Here is a 22,249-nt window from a genome sequence, read left to right as displayed (position 1 = left end):
GGGAATAAAGAGCTACACAAACATTGACAATGAGACTGTCAAAACTGTACAATGTTATATATGATCCTGTTTGCTTTGATAAATTAATATTGTAACTTAAATACATATATCTATGTATATATAAATATATGCAGTAAAATAAACACTGAATTAAGTTTCTGCGGTAATTTTGTGTATACTTGTAATATGTTTTCATTTTGAGACAAATACTAGTGGGATTGTAATGTGTGGGTTGTGGGAGATGGAGGGTTAATTGGCAATAATTCATGAAACAGTGTACTGTAGTGTGACTGCTCAATCCTGACCCAGCTTAATACACTTGTTTGTGCAGAAAAAGCACTGCAAAACACAAACTACTAATGCTCCAGTTGGTTAGGTTGATTATTACCTCCAAAGGCCGAGCCTGCTGATAAAATATACACAGGAATGGTTTATGATCTCTTTAGAGTGATGAAATATGCCGACAGCTTCTGTTGGTTATGTCACAAACTTGTGACAGGGTGAAAAGTACATTTACTCAAGCATTGAGAAACATTTTCTGCAGTTTCCCCCTTCATTCAGCACAAGCTGAAATACTAGACTTTACGCCACTTACATACGTATTTATTTTGACACATTGCAGACATAATTACAAACCAGATCAGTTTACTATATGTAACCTGATGTAACCTTTACTTTGTTTGTTTTTTGAATCAGTAATAATGTAGCAGGTCTATAGGGTGGCTGCTTACATGCTACTGTACCTTTCATACTTTTTGTACGTTTTTAGATTTCATCCCAATTCCTATTTAAACAATTGTAATTTTATTAATATTTTTGTATAGTTATAGTAGATGGTGGATGTATATAAAGGAGGTAAAAATAAAAAATAAGTGGATTATTCACTAATCTGCTCCCTGGTCAAGGTCTTTGGCAACCGGTTTGTGAGCAACAACCCCCCCTGGTGTCGGCTGGGGGAACTGAAGCGGCCAACACTGTACAGTATAACAGCAGTGTGAAGATGGCGGAGGGTGAATTGAACGTGGATAGCCTCATCTCTCGGCTGTTGGAAGGTGAACAATTTGAGTTATATTTACTGTGTTTTTTGTGGGGAACAGGTGAAGGGTTCGGTGTTTAAAAAATGGGGTTTAAATAATATCCGGTAACTGTCGCGGTTGCCTCGCAAAATGCAGGAAAGTGTTAGCTGGTAGGGCTAACGTCAGTCCATTTTAACGCTATGCCCGGCTAGCTTCGGCTAACGTTACCGTTAGCTGGCCGTGTTTATAAACACTGCAAGCGCTGAAAGCCTAGCGTGTGTTTGCGCAGCAATAATCTGCGGCTACGTTTGGCAGATACCGTATCGTGTCGTGGCCTTTACTTTAGCGTGTAATTAAACTTTCGGTCTGCTGTGTTTGCGGCATTTTTCGTTTTACCCCATTTGCCAAATGATGTGGGGCTGATGTCAAGAAGGAGAGGCGGGGACGTTTCTTTTCCTCCTCGTCCAGTGTGCATAGTATAAAGTCATTGTTACTGTTGTAGGTTGAATCGTTGTACTGTTACGCAGTAGTATTGCAGCTCCCTTTGGTTTAAACGCGTTTGCCCCACATTCGCGGTGCTGACGGTTGTCATTATTTTATTTGCTGCTCCCACAAATTTTTGTGTATTAGTGACCTGGTTATTAGGTCTGCTCTATAAATAAGTGGATAATAATAATAATAATAATAAAACACAAATAGCTAACTTTAATGGGTGTCGTTTATCACTAGATCCTGAATGAATCATAGCTGGTTAACTATTGGGTTGGTTTTTTAAATAAAGTTACCTTTTTTGGAGTGACTTGGTTTGGAGGTGTCTTTTTTAGTGGGTAGGTTGGTGTGATTCAGGACATTCGTGCTCACACATTACCTTTATATGTCTTTGTTTGCACTAAAGGTACATCAGAATTAAGAAACACACATGTGATAAAAGAATATTAGTGAAATATGTGTTTCTTTGGCTCATCCACAGGGATGTTTAAGTCACGCTGTGTTCACAATGACGTTGTTTGCTTTTATACTTTGGGGAATTTTGGTGATGTCTGAGGATGATGATATTTGGGCCAAGCAGAAAGAAGGATGATGGCTGACCAGCTGCTTCAGAGAAGACTGTGAGTTTTCTGTCCCCCTGAGATATCCTTTGAGTCATAGCAGACCACTACAGCGAATTCAGCTGTCCTTGGCATACTTTCCACTGCTATCTTTGACTCTGGTGGAGGATGCTAGGATAATTCTTGGTGGTAACTGCATCTCCCTGGGTTTCTTACCATTTCAGATTTAAAGCGTTGTTTTGAATACAGAAAGGTGACTTTGAGACAGCTGTGTGTGTGACTTTTGGCAAACCATTTATCTCTCCTCAAAAGTCCCCCGCTGACGCACTTTTCCTTGGCACTCAGCTCCAACTGTGACTTGTTGATTACATTGCTCATATTTGTAATGCCAGTTGAACTTAGCATTTGACGTCTTTCGTAAGTGATTAGTTTGGTAATAATCTTTGCGGTCTACAAAAGTTTTTTATTTTATTATTATATTATTATCTCATAGATAATATTTGGTTACCCTTTCAGTTACTGATGTGAGCATCATAAATAGTTATAACTGAGTATTAATGAAGCAATAAATACATGACACATCTTCTTTAATCAAAGGTTTTGCCTCAGAGCTGATTAGAATACTAGAGTAATACAAAACACAAACTCTGTTTTCCCAGTGTTTACCACAGATTCCCAGTTATATATCAAGAGACTCATAATGGTCTTGTGTCAAGTTTCTGAAGAAAGCCCATGGAAATGCCTTTATTCTGCATTCCAGCATAACAAAGTAGCTTACTGTTTGTTTTTCTGTGTGAGAAAAAGTGTCATTGAGACTGCTTATTCATTCTTATAAAACATGTGAACACACGCACAATTTAGCAAGACAAACAAACAATGATTCTGTTTATGATTGTTGCAAAATCCTTGTCATTGCTTCAGTTTGGCCTTTGCCCCCTCAGTAGTCTTAAGTACATAATCTCTTTTAAAAGTGCCAGCCTGCAGAGTGCAAGTGCGAACATTAAAAGGTTCACTGTTAAAGCTGAGCAGGCTAAACATCCAAGCTTAACTTGCTCTGCTCTGATGAGGCTGGGCTGTTGAGTAAAGAGCCCTACTTCTGCGATTTCATGCTCCGCACTCTGAGATGCAGATGGGAAATGTAGCAGTGCTGATTCAGTAGATGGAGGATAAGAAATATTAACAGAGGAGCCGTTGAACAGTTTTTGATACTGTGGATTTGGTTTATATTCCTGTGATTCACTCGCTTAAACTCAGATTTGGTTGGATTTCTTAGCTAATGAAACACTGAGAGTCAGGGAGTTTGAACACACTGTGTAAGCAGAATGCATATAAATGTTTATATATGTACAGAAACATCAGGCACTAAGCTTTAGGAATTCCACACAAACACATCAATTTGAACTGCTCCCTTGTGGGGTCATTCTGTGGTCATTCTGTAATGGTATCCATTAAATACAACAGAAAAAGCTACATTGAAAAAGGGTATAGAAACTCATTCTCTGACTAACATGCATTCGCTTCACTAGGCTCAGCTACCCTTTATTGGGCTCTTTTGTGGGCGTCTAGCTTAAGGCAATAACAAAATGGTTAGTTATTGCATAATTCCTCAGTTGTGGATTTGTTCATCACTATTGTTTCCATGCAGAGAATATTTTCATGCCTTGCTTTGATTTGCTTTTTGTAATGTCAACCTAGGACTTAAAAGTGAGTATTATGAGATCATTATTGAGTCTGTTATCCATTTATATTCATTTCAGCTTTTGTTCACAGTTACTACCATAACAAGTGGTTTTTCCTGCGTAAAGAAATGTTTGCCTCGCCTACAGGGTTTTTAGCCAATGCCAAAGGAACATTAATAGCACCAGAATGATAAGAACTGAGAATAAAAATAGCAGTTCAAACCCTCTTTGCATGAGCTGAATAGCAGTTCAGCAAATTACCATTTAACATGCAGAACGTACATTTAAATACTTTGTATCTTGACTTTCATCAACTCTCATTTAACCATAGGTGCCTCCCTCAAACTCATTCTTATGCTCTCTTCCACTGTTGTAATTAAATAATTTTAACTACTTTTGTTAAATTAAGTTTCACTTTTATCAGATTGTCAGTAATAATAAGAAAATGCATAGATTTCTGTCAAATAGGACATTACAGTCCTATTGCCTTTACTTTACATAGACTAGTCACGCTTACTGTCGTGCGTAGTCATCTCCCAAAGGCTGATTCTAAGCCAGGGATGACTCTGATTACTGGTATGATTTTGCATAGCTGTAATGCTGTGTGACTGATAACGTGCTCTTTATAGACCATCCTTAAGAAATATTCAGAAATATTACACTAAGTTTTCCAGACCTGAAATTGAAAATGTCAAATATATCAGGCACAGACTATTCCAAACAATATAAAACGTAATTTTTGTCTATTCCAGCCTCCAGATAACATGGCAAGCAAGTAGTTCTTAAGTTATAATCTCACTTTTCATATCTTTGTCTGTTTCAGCTGCTGACTATAACCAGCGTTTGCATTTCTCACTCCCCTTTTTTATCGTTATAAGATAAATCTTCACCCAGAGCTGTGGCGGAACGCCAGAAAGTAGGCTTAAGCTACTGCAGCTACACAGCCAATAAACCCACACCAGTGCTCAGATGCAAGCTGCTCTCACAGAATAAGCAGCGTGTTTCTAAAGTATGGCTGAGACTAAGCAGCTATAGGCTACAGAATCATTACGCCCTCAGTTTATTGGCTTTTGTGATACTGCCACAAGTGTTTTTCCCTTAGGTGAAACATTATTCTGTTATGGCCTAATTTTGATGAAGTTTGTGTTGCTGGTGTTTTGTTTTTTGGGAGTTTTTTACACACTGATTGTTGATAACTCACTCACTTGACAATAGCACTGACTGTGTAGTTTGTCTCCTCCTTAGTGCGGGGATGTCGCCCGGGGAAGATAGTCCAGATGACAGAGGCGGAGGTGCGGGGTCTTTGCATCAAATCCAGGGAGATCTTCCTCAGCCAACCCATCCTGCTGGAACTGGAAGCGCCCCTGAAGATCTGTGGTCAGTGTTTTCTGCCCTGACCTAACTCTCAATTAAATTGTTTACGAACACAGAAAGTTAAAGGAACCTAAAAACATGGGAACCATTGATATTTTCTCTGTTTGTTTTCCCTTTGGTCCAATAATTGGTTTAACACGTACTCTATAGGTTTTGATTATTTTTCTGTGGCCTTTTGAAATGTCAAACAACAACATAATCTGAATTTTTAATGCTATAGTCTGGCTGCAAAGGGTTGGGTGCACTGATGGCAACCCCCCACTCTGCAAAGCACAGACCACAAACTCTGCATAGCCCACATCAGCAATCTATTTCTTTGATGCAGCTCAGACTTATGTAACCAGACCGGGTAACACTGTCTTATCCTGGGTCATATACTAAGTCACTGTTACTCTCTTGACTCAGCTGCTCCATGTATGTAACAGAGAATACACTCACACATATGCACAGATTACATCCATACTATAGATAAATGAAAGACAAGCAGAGAAATACACTTTTACAAATGAGCTTCTTCTTTCTGCGTTTGAAATAGCCATCACTGTTGCTGTGTCTAACTGGCTCCTGCATATCTCTGCACACTCCCACATGCTTTATCTCATTCCTCCAGTGTATTGCAGCAACTTCAAACAACTCTAAACTGTCTATTACATGTGTCAGTCCTTGAAAGTAATACTGTATACCACCTAAACACTCAGCCTCAGATGGCGCTATTTATATTGTAAGTGAAGCAGTAAGGAATTTTAATTGAATGCTGACATTGGTGGTGTCTATATGTCTAACATCTCAGTGATCAGTACAGCTAGCTTTACAAAGGCCATGTCTGCCTTTCTCCACACAGGTCTAACTTTGACGAGTTCTAGATGGTGCTGTTTGTAATTGTAACTTTATATGTTTAGTTCTTGAACCTATAACCTCAGGCTAATTAGCTGCCTTTAACCCACAGCTGTGATGGCAATCAAGCATTGACTATAAAGAGCAAACAGTGAATGTCTTCAATTATTTACTTAGGTCACATGGATCAGGTTCTGAACTTACTTGCACTCGATCTCATCTGCTAATTGTAATTCTACTAGTGAATGTTTCCCAAGCTTGCAGCTTTGCCACTGTGTAAACTTAAACACAGACTTCTAATAACCATCATTATGAGGATGAGGATTTTTTTTTTTGCTACAAAAAAATAATCTATGATTTAAAAAAAAAACAAAAAAAACACCATCTTGTAATTAGAGTTGTCTGCAAAATAACCAAAGGGTTAGATTTGTTAATCGGTCGAATTAGTTGAAGAAAGACCACAAACATCAATGCTGTGTGCTCTGTGTATGAGCAGGCCTGAGATAAATCGTAAACGTGAAACAATTCTCCAAATCCTTGGTTTATATTATGAGCCTCAGTTTCAGAATTATTATACCCCTAGCAAATAAGATACCTTTTATTACTTCTTGACTACAAGGAGTGATTGAGAAGCAGCACAAACAGTTCACAAATTGAAGAGAATAATATGAGTATTATGATATGAACTACGAAACAGAAATTGCTTACGATAATTATCTCTCTTTTCCATACTTGCCCAAAGACATGCTATCCTTGTGTGTTTTAGTGAGAGTGATAGAGGATACTTGAGCCCCTGTTTAGTTTAGTTATAGAGTAAATTTGTTATCCTTTTGCTGCAGCTAGAATAAACTCACACACTATCCATGGAAACATAAAGAGGACCTAAAGCTATTGGAACTGCAAAACATCACTGAGATTTTACAAATTCTGCTAAGGTGTAATATAAACTTCACTTTAATTTGGTGCAATTTTGCTCTTAACGAGACTGTGGTGTTTGTCCCCAGTAGGGAGCACATTAGGCGGGTGTGTGTTGATAGTTAGTTAGAACAGAACACAAGATTGCACCACAAATCCGTTTCAATTGTAGACTTTTTCCTTTAATTAAGACGTCTCTAGTTTTCTTGATTAAAGACCCTGGAGTAAGTTGATTGCAAGTCTGTCTGCGACGCTAAAATAGATTCTTTTCTTGCATTTACCATCATTATCGTTAAATCACAGAATTCGGCAAGGTCAGTCTTTAACCAGGCAGCTGTTTATTTTGTTTTTGTTGAAGGAAAGTGGTAAAGGACAAACTTAAGGAAGAAGGGAAAAAAAACATGTGACAGGGTTTGGCCTCAGCCAGTGGAGCAAGCGTGTTTCTAGAAGCAGGAGGAAACATTGCTGTATTAGGCTGCTCTAGTATTTTAAAGATCACGAAAACTTGATCTGTGTACTGAACCTGTTTTATTTACATTTGTTGTTTTTCTTTAAATTTGACGTGTGTGTCATGATCCCCAAGGTAATATTTTTACCTGAACACACTATACTATCGTTCGAGACAATAACCCTGTTAGCTTAGTGTTTACAAATATACTCTGAGCGGTATTATTCAGTATTCCTAAAACACCTGTACTCTAATGCTTGTACCACAAATGGACAACATAGCCCATGCTGTTGTGCACTGTTGTTTTTCTAAAAATGTTTTATGAACTTTTATATTGTGTCCTCTTGGAAGATAAATCCTGCTAATTTGTGGTTCTGCATTGTGTTTTGTTTTGTTTTTAGCTTTCCTTTTTCTGCACTGGTTTTGAACCCATAATCTCTGTGCTTTTACTGTCTGTTTGTTTTGACGGAACAGGAACAGGCCAAGTAAATAATTCACTCACTGACATCCTACAGTTTCTTGTAAGAGTGCAGGCAGAGGCTGCCCTTTTTAAAAAAACAAACAAACCAAAAAAGATTCTGCAAATTCACACTCATATCAGTATGTTAGTCATACAGTAGCTCTTAGTGTGGAATTGATCATACTGAGTGTAAAATGAACCTGGCAGACCTTTGTGAGCAAAACAAATACCGGCTGTGACTTGTACTAATAGTAATTTAAAATATATTAAACTTGTACAGGTAAAATCTGTCATCATCAGTGCAGAAGGGAGAAATAAAAAGTTGCCATAGTATCACACCTCAGCTAAAGTTAACATAATAGTAAGCTATAGTTGACCTCCATCAGACAGCCATCCATTTTTCTTCTTCTTATCCAGTCCAAGGTCATGAGCCTATCCCAGCTGTCATAGGGCAAGAAAGAGGTAACACCCTAAACAGACACAACAGAGACAAACAGCCGTTCATGCCTATGGCCAATTTAGAATCAGCAGTTAACCTAGGTTGCATGTGTTTGGGAACTTCAGAAAACTCAGTTATAAACCATGCAGGCACAGGGAGAACATGCAATTTCCATCCAGAAAGGCAGTGCTAACCACCATGTCACTATGCCACCCTCCACAACTCAAAATGGGAAAATAACAAACAAAAAAACTGCTGATCCCTCTCTTGTCCCCCCCACCCACCCACCAACTCCTCATGTCTCTCTGATGAGCAGGTTAAACTCCAAATATCACTTTAAAAACAGCAATTAAAGTGGTAGTTTGGACTTTTAAGAAGCTTTGCTGATTTCATACTGACAGCTTGTGACCTGGATTTTGTGCATTAATGTCTGCATTTAATATGTGATTCGCTCAAGTTTCAATATTGTAATATTAATGTGAAGGATTATGAAGTTGTTACTACAGTGTAAATGCCTTAGATCTTGACCAGTGGGTTGCATGCCTGGAGCAAAACTTTAAATAAATAGACAAAGTAGGAGGCTGTGAAACACAAGCCAACCAGCTAAGAACACCAAAAACAGAAAATAACATACAGCCAGACTTAAATTATTTATTTGCATGGAAGAATGTGCCTTTGCATGCTGTCCTAAGTGTAGGCCTGTAGCCATATAAGATTTGGTGCCAGCCTTGGTTTGGGTTTTGGTGCATGGATGCCTGATGGGCACCGTGAAATAGGGGAAAAAATCATGCCAGCCAACCTCAATATGACTTCAATATAAAATTTACTTTTTCATTGGTCATTTTATTTTAAGGCCAGACAGCTGGACTGCTTAAAAAGGGCTGTCATTTCATTGTAATTTATGCCATGTTGTAATGAGTGTGGTGCATGAATTGGCTTTCTGTTTTGGTCATAATAAAGCCTGTTATTATTGCAACGCTTTTCTGGTAGGCCTCTCTGTAGTCATCTGTGTCTGGAGCACTTAGCCCAAATTAGAGCATCTCTTTAGCTGGTGCAAGAGGATATAAAAGGAAGCAGGTCTTGGCTAGGTGATGAAGTGAGTCTCCTCTGCAGAGACCCTATGCTCTGGTGAGAGCGACTACCGCTCATCACTGCCTGTCTAAATGTCAAAGAGGGAGGAGATTGAGCGTTAATCCTCAGAGAGTGGTTAAAATTAAAGCAAGTTTGTGTAGATATGTGTGTGTGTTTGTGTGTGTATTTTTGGATGGATGTCCTTTTGTGATTAATGTGGATTGCGAGCGTTCTTTGCCTCAGTAGCTTACTTTGCGTGCTCTGGTGACAGTTTTAATGGTTTTTGTGTGTGTGTGTGTCGTTTGCCTCGCTCACACAGTCCTAATATAGGCTCAGTCTTATGTCCCAACCAAACTACATGTCTTGCAGATCTTATCTTAAAATCCAAACAACTTCAGTGAGTTGTGCATGTAGGAGTCAGGAGGTAGAAAAACACAGCATTAAAAATATTTCTACACTTTTTTTTCCTCTAGGCAGAATTCTCCTCCTGCCTGTCTCTGTTTGACTACAACATCCTGCCTTTAAACTGTCAAATTAACAGCCTTACTTGCCTGCCCCTCATCCCTTTTACCTCTGTTTCAGGTGATATTCATGGGCAGTACACAGACCTATTGAGGCTGTTTGAATATGGTGGCTTCCCTCCAGAGGCAAATTACCTTTTCCTGGGTGATTATGTGGACAGAGGGAAACAATCCCTGGAAACCATTTGCCTTCTGCTTGCCTACAAGATCAAATACCCAGAGAACTTTTTCCTGCTCAGGGGCAACCATGAGTGTGCTTCCATCAACCGCATCTATGGGTTCTATGACGAGTGTAAGTACTAATAAACTGAGGCTTTACACAGGCGCAGTTCAGTTCTGAGAATAACTTTTGATTTCTTTCACCAGGCAAGCGCAGGTTCAACATCAAGTTGTGGAAGACTTTCACTGACTGCTTTAACTGCCTCCCCATTGCTGCTATTATTGATGAGAAAATCTTCTGCTGCCATGGAGGTGAGGGAGCTACCGTCGACACTCACTGCCCTGAATCTGAACTGCAGCTTTTTATTAACCCGTGTTTGAAATAGCTCTATAGTGTCTTTAATCAAAAGCAATCTTTTTGCCTTTTTGTTCCAGGGCTGTCACCGGACTTGCAGTCGATGGAGCAAATCCGCAGGATCATGAGGCCCACAGATGTGCCCGACACAGGTACTGTGTGTGCCTGCGTGTTCTTAGATGTATGCTCGTACTTGACACTGAACATGTTCACTTCCTCTGGATTCCTCCCAGGAATTTAAGTTTATTTTTAAATGGAAAAAACAGCCTCTCTCTTCCTGAGTGTATGACTGTTTCATCAGTAGATCATCTTTGTTACATCAGCCAAGGTTTTAGCAGATTTTTCCATTTGTCTGTTTATTCTCTCCTTTCCACTTTTTTCCCCGCTTTATGTTCCTCGGGTCCATCTATCTTCTACCTGTGTGTATCCCAGGTCTGCTGTGTGACCTGTTGTGGTCAGATCCAGACAAGGATGTACAAGGCTGGGGAGAGAACGACCGCGGGGTCTCCTTCACCTTCGGAGCAGATGTGGTCAGTAAGTTCCTAAACCGGCATGACCTGGACCTCATCTGCAGAGCCCACCAGGTAATTGGGAGTGGAATTGGGTATGAGTCTGATTGTGAAATGAAAGTCCCTGTAGGCACAAAGCTAGGATATTGATTAGCCTTTTTTTTTCTGTGATTTAAAATTGTTTATCCATTTGCTTCAGTTATGTCCATCTTCGATTTTAATTAATGTTGTTGATGAGAGGACACAGAAAACAGAGCAGAAAACATCTGTTAATAGAAGCTTTCTAATTTCCTGCTCCCATTCATTCTCTGTATTCCGCCCATGTATTGTACATACAGGCACTCAGTTTATAATATTTTTTCTTGTTTAAAATATTATTATGCAAACTATGACGAGGCACTTTATGCATTTATGGCCTGGAGATAGAATAGATGTCTCTTGCTTAACTTGATCTCCTACCAGTGGAGTGGAGTGCATGGAGAAAGGTAAACACGAGCAACACTTGTAGTATAAAGAGTCATCCACTTATGACACTGTTGCCTGTTGATTGTCACAAATAAGACTTTCTCAGAGTACTGATCATACAACTGAACAATCAGGAGACTGGTTCCTAAGTTACCCACAGTTATTTCAGCTCTGCATTTGGTTTTTCTTATTGATTTCAGATGTAGGTGGTTACATACACTCAACCTTGATAGCAAACTTGGATTGTGAAACTAGCTGAAGACCTGTTTCTTGGTATTGATTTTTTGTAGGCGCTGGAATAATGTCATCTTTCTTTTAACAGGTTGTGGAGGATGGATACGAGTTCTTTGCCAAACGCCAACTGGTCACACTTTTCTCTGCTCCAAACTACTGCGGGGAGTTTGATAACGCAGGCGGCATGATGAGTGTTGATGAATCCCTCATGTGCTCCTTCCAGGTAGTGTGAAAATCATTTGCCTTTTTCGGGTGTTTGTTTGTGTGTGTGTGTGTGTGTGAACTGACAGTGACACATTTCTCTGTGTTTGTGTTTTAAAGATCCTAAAGCCCTCAGAGAAGAAGGCCAAGTATCAGTACGGTGGTGTAAATTCTGGCCGGCCCGTCACCCCACCCCGCACCACCCAAGCCCCCAAGAAGAGGTGAACATACAACCGTGGCTCTCCCTCCTCCTTCTCACCTCATACAACCCCTGTCTGCCATCATGGCACCCCTCTGTAACTCCCCTGTATAGTGAAGATACAGGGCTTATCTAATTGCCCGAATCTTTTTTTCTCCTCCTTCCTCCTTCCCCACTCAACCAACCCCTCGTCAACTCCACTGACAGCTCTTTTCTTAATGTGTACGTGTACATAAATTTGCTGTGACCAATCTTTTTCTCCTTTTTTGCCTGTTTGTTGGTATTTTTGATATTATTAACAAATAATCTTTTTTGGTGGTTTTATTTCTAATGCTTTTTTTTTGTTTTCTTTCTTCTCTGGTTTTCTGGGCTTCTGTGTTGTGTAAAGGAATGGCTACTCTGTTTAGAGCAGCAACATGACCAAGTCACCATAAATCTTTTTCAAAACAAAATGAAGGTTCAACGTTATTTTGCCTTGACCTCTCAAAAAGCCGAGAGAATCTTTTCCGTGTGTTTCAGTTCAGACTGCGGTTTCTGTGCAATGATAGTTCCCTAGACACAAATAACATTTCTTTTAATCCAGTTTAACATCTTAAACTCGTTACAGCATGTGCAGTGCACTTTGTGGTTGTTGTGAACAAGCACATTTTATATATTTAACCAATGAGAAAGCGCAACTCCCAATGAGTAGCAGAGAATGTGAACAGACCGACTTGAATGAAATATAGAGGCTAAATCAGAAGCTGCTGGCAGTGACACGCTCTACCCGAAAACAACGCCCTCTGGGCATCGATTTCTCCACTCTGTTAATGCCTCCCTGCGCCACAGCTCCACTCCCACACAAAAACATGCCGCTCTCCACAGAAAGCTGGCATTAACCTTTTCCTTGGTGTATTTAATATTTGTTCTGATTAGGATAATTTGCCTTCATTAAAAAAAAAAAAAAAAAAGATCTTGATTTATAGTGAAAGGTGAGCGAGAGAGACTTTTTGAATGTTTGAATGTCTGTGGTGGGTTAAGTTCTTGCAGAAGCATTTATGACAATGGTGGGTTTTAAATGGGAGATTGTGCTTTGCAAAGCTGGATCTTTGTATGGAGAGAATAAAGATAAGAAATGTTAAACCACTGGCTGCAATTTCACAGGATTCTAAATAAGCTCTTACATTGTTTAAAAAAAAAAAAAAAGCTTGACAAAATGCCCCACAATATTACAAGTGTTTAGTTTATGTAGCACAGTGAAAACAAACACAAAGCTTTTTTAGAAGCTTTGTGGGAAAATGCCAGCCGTCCAGGATAAACTGAGTTGGGAGTGGGTGGCGGAGCAGGCAGTTTTAGCATTACTGTACGATTGTGTTGCCACCTGGTGTGTAAATACAGTACTACAGTTAAAAAAAATTCTATGATTTCAAATTAGGCACTTGAGGATGGGGCTTCATCATATTAGCAGTCCACACATGGGGTGTCCTTTGCTACAAGAAGGTACTTAGACACCGGCCAGCAATAAGCTTGGTTGGTGAATCAGCTTTAGTGTGCTGCATATGAGGTGCAGTTGAAATTTTGTGAAAAACAGTTGCCTCTTTTCTTTCATTCTTTCTACTTTGTTTTGCTCTTTGTTGTATTTTTATGTTGTCTGTTCACATTGTTTACTTTCATTTCACTTAATTTATTTCCTAATAATGATAATAAGAATAAAATGAGGTGTTACCAAAATCTGTTTTGCAATTTGTACAAGTTTGTTTGAAAGTCTTTAAATTCAATAAAATGGATGGAACCTAAACGCTGTTTTTAAATTATTGACTGTAACGTGTGGGCAGCTTTTACACACTCTACACTTATTTGTCACAATATATAGTTAACGTTTTATATTCTCCTGGCTTAAATAAGAGAAGGTCCACATTTGCGTGGTCATTTTGTCTCCTCCTCCATCACCCTATATCTAACATCCTCTGTCACACCAACCCTCTCATGCCCTCCTTCACTACATCCATGAATCTTGTCTGTGCCCTTCTTCTTTTACTCCTCCTGCCTGGCAGGTCAATATTCAACATCCTTTGTGCAGTATATCTTTTTTTTTTTGTCAAGGGCACTGTTTCCAAACCATCATGGCATCATAGCAGGCCTCACTACCCTTTTGTAAACCTTTCCTCTTACTCCTGCTGCTATCCTTCTGTCACCAATCACTCCTGGCACTCATCTCTACCCACTCCACCTTAGCTGCACTCTGTTTTTCACTTCTCTTGTCTAATATCTATTGCTTTGGACATTTGACCCCCAAGTATTTAAACTCGTCTACCTTCACTACCTCTGCTCTTTGCATCTATATTGTTACACCTGCCTCCTTGTCATTCACACACATAGTCTGTTTTGCATCTACTGCCTTTCCTTTCTCTTCTCCAGAGCATACCTCCACCTCTCTAGTCTCTCTTAGACCTACTCTCTCCTCTCACTACAGATCACAATGTTGTCTGCAAACATTAATATTTGTCCACTCCTGCCTGACCTCATCTTTCAGCCTGTCCATCACTGCTGCAAACCAGAAAACCTCCAGAGCCAATCCCAGATGTCATCCCAACCCTACTTTGAACTCAATGGTCACACCTTCCACATACCTCACCCCTGTCTCACTGTGCTCATACATCTTCTCCACCACCCTCAGATACTTCACTGCCACTCCCGAATTCCTATTGGCACCCTATCAAATGCTTTCTCTAGATCTACAAAAATACACAGTGCAACTCCTTCTGAGCTTCTCTGTATTTCTCCATCAGCACTGTCATAGTAAACATCCCATCTGTGGTGCTCTTTCTCAGCATGAAGCCATGCTGCTGCTCATTGATCACCACCACTGCTTAACAAAGCTTCATCAACTCTTTCCCATGGCTTCATGATATAGCTTATCATCCCTCTGTAGTTACAATAGGTCTGAACATTGTGCTTCTTCTTGAAAGTCAGTGCTAACACACTTCTCCATCCCAAACAAAAAACAATCTGGAAAAAAAGTCCACGGCTCTCTCTCTTCAAGTCTCTCCAAGACATCTTCATACCTCCACAAGTATGTCATCTGAATCAACCATCATTCCTACTCTTCTTCCTCTTCATAGCTGGCCTCGCTTCCCTTCACTCATCCTATGCACTAACTAACTTTCCTTAATTTGTCCTCCTCTCACTCTCATTTCCCTCATTCAACAGCTCTTCAAAGTGCTCTACTCCTTTCATATTTTCAACACACCCTCTTCACTCATTCATACATTTCCATCTCCAACCTTTTGTATGCAGCAGAAGTGAACCAGCGTGGCATTTTAGGCAGCTAAAAATGCCAAACAACTCTAAGCCCATTTTAGAGCCCTCTGGGGGAAAAAAGGCCTGAACACAATGAGGTCAGTGACAGAGAAAACAGTGAGGGTCCAAGTGGAGATGAGATGAGAGCCAAGCAACAATGTCCATAGTACCACTTTCAGAACAATAAAGAAATAGCAATGGGGTTTTTATTTATTTGTAAACATGTGCACAAAATAATCTTTCATAACCTGTGAAAACACTGCTGGAGGCTATCATCATCACTGGATGTATTGACTGTCCACAGGCTTCACATAGGAGAAGGTCAGATAAGGAGGAGTCTTCTGTTTCTCCTTTGGTTGTGTCACTGGTTTTTCCATTCAAAATGTCAGTACCCAGATAATTCTGGAATAATATTATTTATTGAATAATCACTCCAAACTAATTATTGTACATATTAAATGTTAAGATTATTCACTGAAACAAATCTGATCTTTGAAGTTAAACCACTGTTTCAAATTAGGTTTGTTGGTTTGAATACTGATGTTGCATTCACAGAAATGCTTTGATTTACACAACATTACAATATGATATATAATTAACAATGAATATGCAAGGAGTGGAATCAGTGAAGGTAAATGAGTTTAAACCTGTCAGCCATCTAAAGCAATGGACAGTACACATGAGGACTAAAGAAGGGAGTACAGGCAGCGCGGTGTGGATGAAGACAAGACGATAGACCTGCTGTGATGTTTGGTTTGTAGACAGCAGCAATGACAAAAAAAGCAGGAGATGGATTTGGATGAGTTAGAGTTGAAGATGCAAAGATTTTAATCGGGAGTCACCAGAATGGACAAGAATAGAAACAAGTATGTCAGAGGGACAGCTCAGGTTGAGTAGAGAGACAAAAAAGGTTGAGATGGTTTAGACACGTGAAGAGGAGGGATAGTGGATATTGGAGTGGATAGGACATTAAAAAATGGAGCAACCAGGCAGGAGGAAAAGAGAAAGACCTCAAACAAGGTACACAGATATAGGGAAGGAAGTTTTTGTAGAGCAGCCCCTAAAGGCAGCATTTGAAAGAAGAAGATCAAGAAGAAGAACAACAAAAAAAGAGAAAAGGACATAATAATATAAAAAAAGACAATGCATGCAATTACATTTGCTAATGTTTGATCTATGTGTAGTTTACGTACTTGTGCTGCAGTACTGTTTCCTTTGCAAATAAATGCTGTAGAGTAAATATGAAATCATGAATCATCATTCATTCCTATGGTATTAATTTTATTCTTTTCTGTAATGAACCCTCCACGGCGATGGGGGCGCTGTCACTCAGTGTCATTCAGTTAAACCACCCTTATGACTGTTGTTAGCTAAAGAGGAGGCAGCTTCCTATACCGCATGGATGGGTCACAGTGCAGTCGCAGTCACAGGTCAGTGTGTTTGAAGATCTGTGATGTTTTCCAGGACAGGCAATAAACCAGAAGTGCAGGTTGTGTCTCGTCCTCTGCATCCCAGCAGCGAAAATAATTTATGAGGACTCGGTCGAGCCATTGGACTGGGTGTGTTTCATGTGAGATATGAAAATGTTATAGTTTTAGTGCAAGAAGAAGCTAACTGTTAGGCTGTAGACGAATAAAACGGATGTCGTGTCAGCCCTGTGTTGCCTGTGTGGTGTTGACAAGTCTGAAGTTCAGTGCAGGTAGAGTTCATGTGGCTAATGCTGCTAGCTTTTTAACTGTGTGGTGCTAAGCTGCAGTAATGGACGTACTGTAACCAGCTATTGTATTTATAGTGTAAATAAAACTTGGTATTTCCACTTTTTTATTTGCTTTATTAATTAATAGATGGGAAATTACTTAGCTTTACATTATTGCAAAAATAACTAAAGCTGCAATTTTGTCTATTATTTAATGACTGGGCACTTCTGGGAAGATCATCAGACCTACTCACATCTCTTGTATCATTCAATTTCTAGGCTGCGTAAACACTCTCCGGCTGAGCTTTACTGGCTCCCCCTCCAACCACAGTCACTCACTGGTGTCTCAACAATGAACTATGGAAAGCCTCAAGCACTAACTGAAGAATGGCAAGATTTAAGCGCAAGTCTTGCATCACATTAATTGCTCTGGTGTTGCTCATACTCGCCATAACTGTGTTCTTAAGTGAGCTAATATCACGGGACTCTCCATTCAGCAGCCCAGCCGATATAAAGGGGTTTCCCAAACCAGAGAGCCGGGAAAACCGCAACAAAAAACCAGAGGAGATCAAAATGAGCAGCGCTGCTCAGTCAGACAAGGATGCAGAACTGGAAGTGACACTGAGGAAGTTCCCTCCTCCAAATTACTACCTCCATGCCTTCTACTACACGTGGTATGGAAACCCAAAGATTGATGGAAAATACATACACTGGGACCATCCACAGCTGCCACACTGGGACGTTAAGGTAGCTCAGGGATATCCACAAGGGAGACACAGCCCACCTGATGACATTGGAGCCAACTTTTACCCCGCTTTAGGGGTTTACAGTTCCAGAGACCCCTCTGTTATAGAGGCTCATATGCAGCAGCTGCGTACAGCAGCCATCGGTAAGACATCAAGTCACTTTTAATTATATACCACATTTAAAACAACAGGAGCTGAGCCAGAGTGCTTTCCAGGCAGGCAATGCAATGATGGCAAAATATGAATAAAAAGAAGTCATAAATAAAGTATAACAATAGAAATAACACTAGAAATAAAAGTGCAGTAAGAAAATTTTTAACGCGTACTTGACTGAAAGCTAGTGAAAATATATACAGTGTTGTATAAAAAATATTGCTCCCTTCCTGATGTCTTAATTTTTTTCACACTGTACACATTTCCCAGAAAACATCTTGATCCCCAAAACCTTCAGGAAAATATTCTGTGGACTGAACTTTTTGGAAGGTTTGAGTCCAGTTACATCTGGCATGAAACTAACACATTATTTTATTTTTAAAAAATCATGCCAACAGTCAAACACGGCGGGGGTAGTGTGGTGGTCTCAGGCGGCTGGATGACTTGCTGTAATTGTCGAAACCATGAACTCTGCTCTCTACTAGAAAAGCCTAAAGCAAAATGTCCGGCCATCCTTTTTTTCCCTGAAGCTCAAAGAACCTTGGGTTTTGCAGCTGGAAAATAATCTTAAACACATCAGCAAGTCCACCTCTGAATGAAACAAAAACAAAATGAAGGTTCTGAAGGGTCTAATCAAATCCTTAAACAGGCCGTCCATGCTGGAAAACCCTCTAATGTGTCTGAATTTACAAAAAAATGCAAAGAAGAGTGGGCCAAATTCCTCCACAGGGATGTGAAAGACTCATTCCTAGTTATTGCAAAAGCTTGATTGCAGTTGTTGCTGCCAAGGTTGGCACAACCAGTTATTAGAATTAGGAGATAATAACATTTTTCACACAGGGCCAGTTAGGTTTGGATAGCTTTTTTTTCACCCTTTTAATAAATGAAACCATTTTAAAAAAAACAGATTTTTGCATTTATCCTGGTGTATTTGAAGTCTGAAGCATATAAGGGAGCCAATACTTTTTCGCCACACTGTATGTCTTTATCTTTAGAAGTGGTTTATTGTCATTTAGACATGTGCTTATGTGGGTTCACGGAAAATTCCAGCTGTTGTTGCCCTGGTGGCAGTAACAGCTGGAAAAGCCTGTTCGCCTTTGGCTTTTAGGCGAAAAGGTGGTGCTGAGATAAGCTGATGGAGGATGACCTCAGAGACCAGGAGGCCAAATAAATCAATGCAGTTAAGCTCAAACAGGAATGACATGTTGCCTATTCTTTGGATCATTCTGAATCTATGTAGTGAGCTACAGACATTTATAGGTTAGTGTTTAGTTTTTCACACAAAATAAACATATTGTTCCCAACTATCAAACAAAAACTCTTCTAATTGAGTGTTGGCAGCTATGATAATAGTGACACACTGATACAAGGAAAGCCTAATAATATTACTCCAATACAGATTTATTACACATTTACATTAAATGAATCCAGTTATCTTTATGAATGTCCATCTGGGTGTTTTTCTTTTAGCTTTTGATTTTCATATTGATACTGTAACTGTTTATTTTAAGGTGTCATTGCTGTTTCCTGGTATCCTCCCAATATGAAGGATGACAACGGGGACTCAACAGACGACATTGTGCCTTTGCTGTTTGAGGTGGCTCATAAATACCACATTAAGGTGTGTGTATAGAGATTGCAGCAGTTGCTTGAATGAAACGGCATTATTTTCCTAATGAAAGGATTTGTGATTGTGATCCCCTGTGTGTGTGTGTTATCTTTGTCATTATTTGTGTGTTATAGGTAGCTTTTCACATTGAGCCATACAAAGGAAGGGATGAAGTCAACATGTTCACTAATGTTAAATACATCATTGAGAAGTGAGTAGTGATTTTTCCCACAGAGTCATTCAGATGTCATCATTAATGTTATCTGCATATTTAGATTAATCCTTCTATTCCTTTGACATCTGGTTGATTTTCCCATCCCGTCCTCCACAGATACGGAGAGCACCCGGCTTTTTTCAAGTACTTGACAAACACTGGCAAACTTCTTCCGCTCTTCTATGTGTATGACTCATATCTGTTGAACTCGGAGCAGTGGGCCAAGCTGCTAAAGCACACGGAGACCAACAGCATCAGGGATACCCCGTATGACGCCATCTTCATCGCGCTGCTGGTGGAGGAGAAAGACAAGAGAGATATCCTGACAGCAGGGTTCGACGGCGTTTACACCTACTTTGCCACTAATGGTTTTTCCTACGGTTCCACGCAGCGTAACTGGGCCTCTATAAAAGCTTTCTGTGAAGATAACAACCTGATGTTCATTCCAAGTGTAGGCCCGGGATATATCGACACGAGCATTCGACCCTGGAATTTCCAAAACACTCGAAACCGCATCAATGGCAAATACTACGAAACCTCGCTGAGTGCAGCACTGGAAGCCAGACCTGATTTTATCTCTATAACATCCTTTAACGAGTGGCACGAGGGGACTCAGATTGAAATGGCTATTCCAAAAACAAGCCAGACGGTGTATCTGGACTATCTGCCCAACAAACCATCAATCTACCTGGAAATAACTCGCAAATGGGCGGCGATATTTGGTGGTGAGAGACGAAAGTGGCAGGAATGAAAATGACTAAGATCCATAGCAGATGTTTATTCATGGGGGTATAAACAAAATGAAAACTAAATGGAGTTCTGCTTGCTGAATGCAGAGCAAAATGCAAATGAAGACCAACTTTATAAGAAAAGCCAAATGATTTGCAAAGCCGTAGGCAAGTGAACCACTTACTTATCCTAATTTTGGCTGCACTGATGTATGTCATTTTGTTGCACTTGAATGAATTATTGTGAATTTAACTGATGTCTTATTAACGCTTGTTTGCACACCCTTGTACATTTTTGTTATTCCTGGATTTTCACCAGCCGAAACAGCATAGGCATGTTTTGCAGTTCTGTGATCTGTGACTATATTAGACCCGAACAGAAATAAAGTGCACTCTGGAACGAGGCAGAGACACGAGTAAACAAAGCAGTCTGGTGGAATAAAGCTGTTGCCTCATTCTGCTTTCAACTCGGCTTCAGCCCAAAATACAGTACAAGAAAATAAAAAGACGGGGGAAAAAACTCCTGCAACATACATTCTGACATTTCAAAGACATGTCAGTTTAAAATCTGAGATGAGTCATAATGATGCAAACAGCGGCGGGATGGAAGGATAGCAGTTCAGTTGTTGAAACAGATTTGTAGCTGAGGGAATGGAGGGCAAAATCAAGATTGGTTTTTATCTGTGCAGTAGATTGCCTTCTTATTTATGAGCTGTTGCCATGGTACAGTACAAGTCTAACAGATACTTCTCTTACTAGACGTGCTATCAGTGCATACAGCTGCGTGGCCACAGCTGTTTGGCTGCATCTGCACAAATCACGCATTATGTTAAAACTGCCCCCGCAGCAAAGCCATCTCTCCACTGAAAACATACAGTGGTCTTTTTATTCTTGCCTCTTAATTTTCAGCCCAGTCCTTCTTCCAGATCACTTGAACTTGTGAGAATTTTTGTTGGTGGTGTTTCGGCTTCTGCAGCCATACAGCATGTTTACCCACAGGTTTATAAGCAAGCATGGCTGTGAAAGCCATTCAGCTTCAGCTTGGATTCCTGGAGCAGTTCGCAGCAAGTTTTAAGGACTGCTATAGATCACTGTGTAATTGTACAACCCAGCATCTTCTCAGTTGTACGTCCTTGGCTGGCTGCAGAACATTTGCATCCAGAATTTGCTGACTTTTATTGGAATTTATTTTTGCCTCGATCCGGGCAATTTTCCCGACGCTCCCAAATCAGAATATTACTGCAACAGCTTTCATGCTTAAAAGTTGGCAAGTTATGTGTGTGTGTGTTTGCTTTATTTTTCAATTAAATGCTTTTTACTCGTTTTTCTTAAACGGTACCTTTGGTGATTGTGGCCAAAAAAGCCAAATGAGCTTCACCTGCACACAGCACTTGTTTTCCAATTGGCTCTGGCTCATCCAGGTGTTGCAAGATCTCGTCTTCATGTCCTCTTGCCTTGCTGTTGTGCAAGGCTGCCTTTAATCCGACGCTGTATAAGAAAGTTTTTTTGGAGTTTGACCCATGCAAAATCGTATTGATGCACTTCTGAATTTAATCGTTAATTTTGAAATGAACCCTGTGATGACTCCTCCAACTGTTTTGAATTACAACATTAAACCACTAGAGCAACCCCGTAAATGATTAATTGACTGGCTAAAAGAAATCACGGGGCATACTCAAGGTTTAATGGGGCAAACTGCATCTGTGAGCCTCTGTATAGATAATTGAACCTACTTTTTTTGTAAGTTGTTTTTGCATGTGATTTAAGAATGCGAAAAATATTAAATAAACTGGCTGAAAATTAACAGAATTGTATTTTTGGGCCTCTGAAGGTGGCTGTGGTGCATTATCCTCACTAACTGGCAATCAGACTTCAGCTTTTACATCACTGAAAGAT

The 22,249-nt window shown here is 39.9% G+C and overlaps 2 protein-coding genes across 6 annotated transcripts; both read left to right on the top strand.

Moving 5' to 3' along the window:
- Positions 1–922: 922 nt before the first annotated feature.
- On the top strand, positions 923–13,705 carry LOC146496197 (serine/threonine-protein phosphatase PP1-beta catalytic subunit-like). Of its 2 annotated transcripts, XM_085143449.1 has the most exons (9): positions 923–1,052; positions 4,990–5,121; positions 9,868–10,098; positions 10,173–10,277; positions 10,401–10,472; positions 10,753–10,904; positions 11,617–11,751; positions 11,850–11,950; positions 12,317–13,705. In XM_085143449.1, exons 1-9 carry the CDS (start codon positions 1,001–1,003, stop codon positions 12,333–12,335), a joined length of 999 nt encoding a protein of 332 aa, XP_084999575.1. In that variant the 5' UTR covers positions 923–1,000; the 3' UTR covers positions 12,336–13,705. The 2 variants fall into 2 exon arrangements, with proteins under 2 accessions (XP_084999575.1, XP_084999576.1); XM_085143450.1 differs by having other exon boundaries at positions 11,850–13,705.
- A 2,887-nt stretch (positions 13,706–16,592) lies between these two features.
- On the top strand, positions 16,593–22,162 carry manea (mannosidase, endo-alpha). 4 transcript variants are annotated; one of them, XM_085143439.1, is made up of 5 exons: positions 16,593–16,637; positions 17,183–17,792; positions 19,314–19,423; positions 19,546–19,622; positions 19,743–22,162. In XM_085143439.1, exons 2-5 carry the CDS (start codon positions 17,291–17,293, stop codon positions 20,374–20,376), a joined length of 1,323 nt encoding a protein of 440 aa, XP_084999565.1. In that variant the 5' UTR covers positions 16,593–16,637; positions 17,183–17,290; the 3' UTR covers positions 20,377–22,162. The 4 variants fall into 4 exon arrangements, with proteins under 4 accessions (XP_084999565.1, XP_084999567.1, XP_084999566.1 ...); XM_085143441.1 differs by lacking the exon at positions 16,593–16,637 and adding an exon at positions 16,644–16,766; XM_085143440.1 differs by lacking the exon at positions 16,593–16,637 and adding an exon at positions 16,652–16,906.
- Positions 22,163–22,249: the final 87 nt, after the last annotated feature.

Source organism: Neolamprologus multifasciatus, chromosome 19 (assembly GCF_963576455.1).
Source record: "Neolamprologus multifasciatus chromosome 19, fNeoMul1.2, whole genome shotgun sequence".
Taxonomy (NCBI): domain Eukaryota; kingdom Metazoa; phylum Chordata; class Actinopteri; order Cichliformes; family Cichlidae; genus Neolamprologus; species Neolamprologus multifasciatus.
Note: the sequence above shows the minus strand (reverse complement) of the source record. Positions and strands in the feature narration are given on the sequence as shown.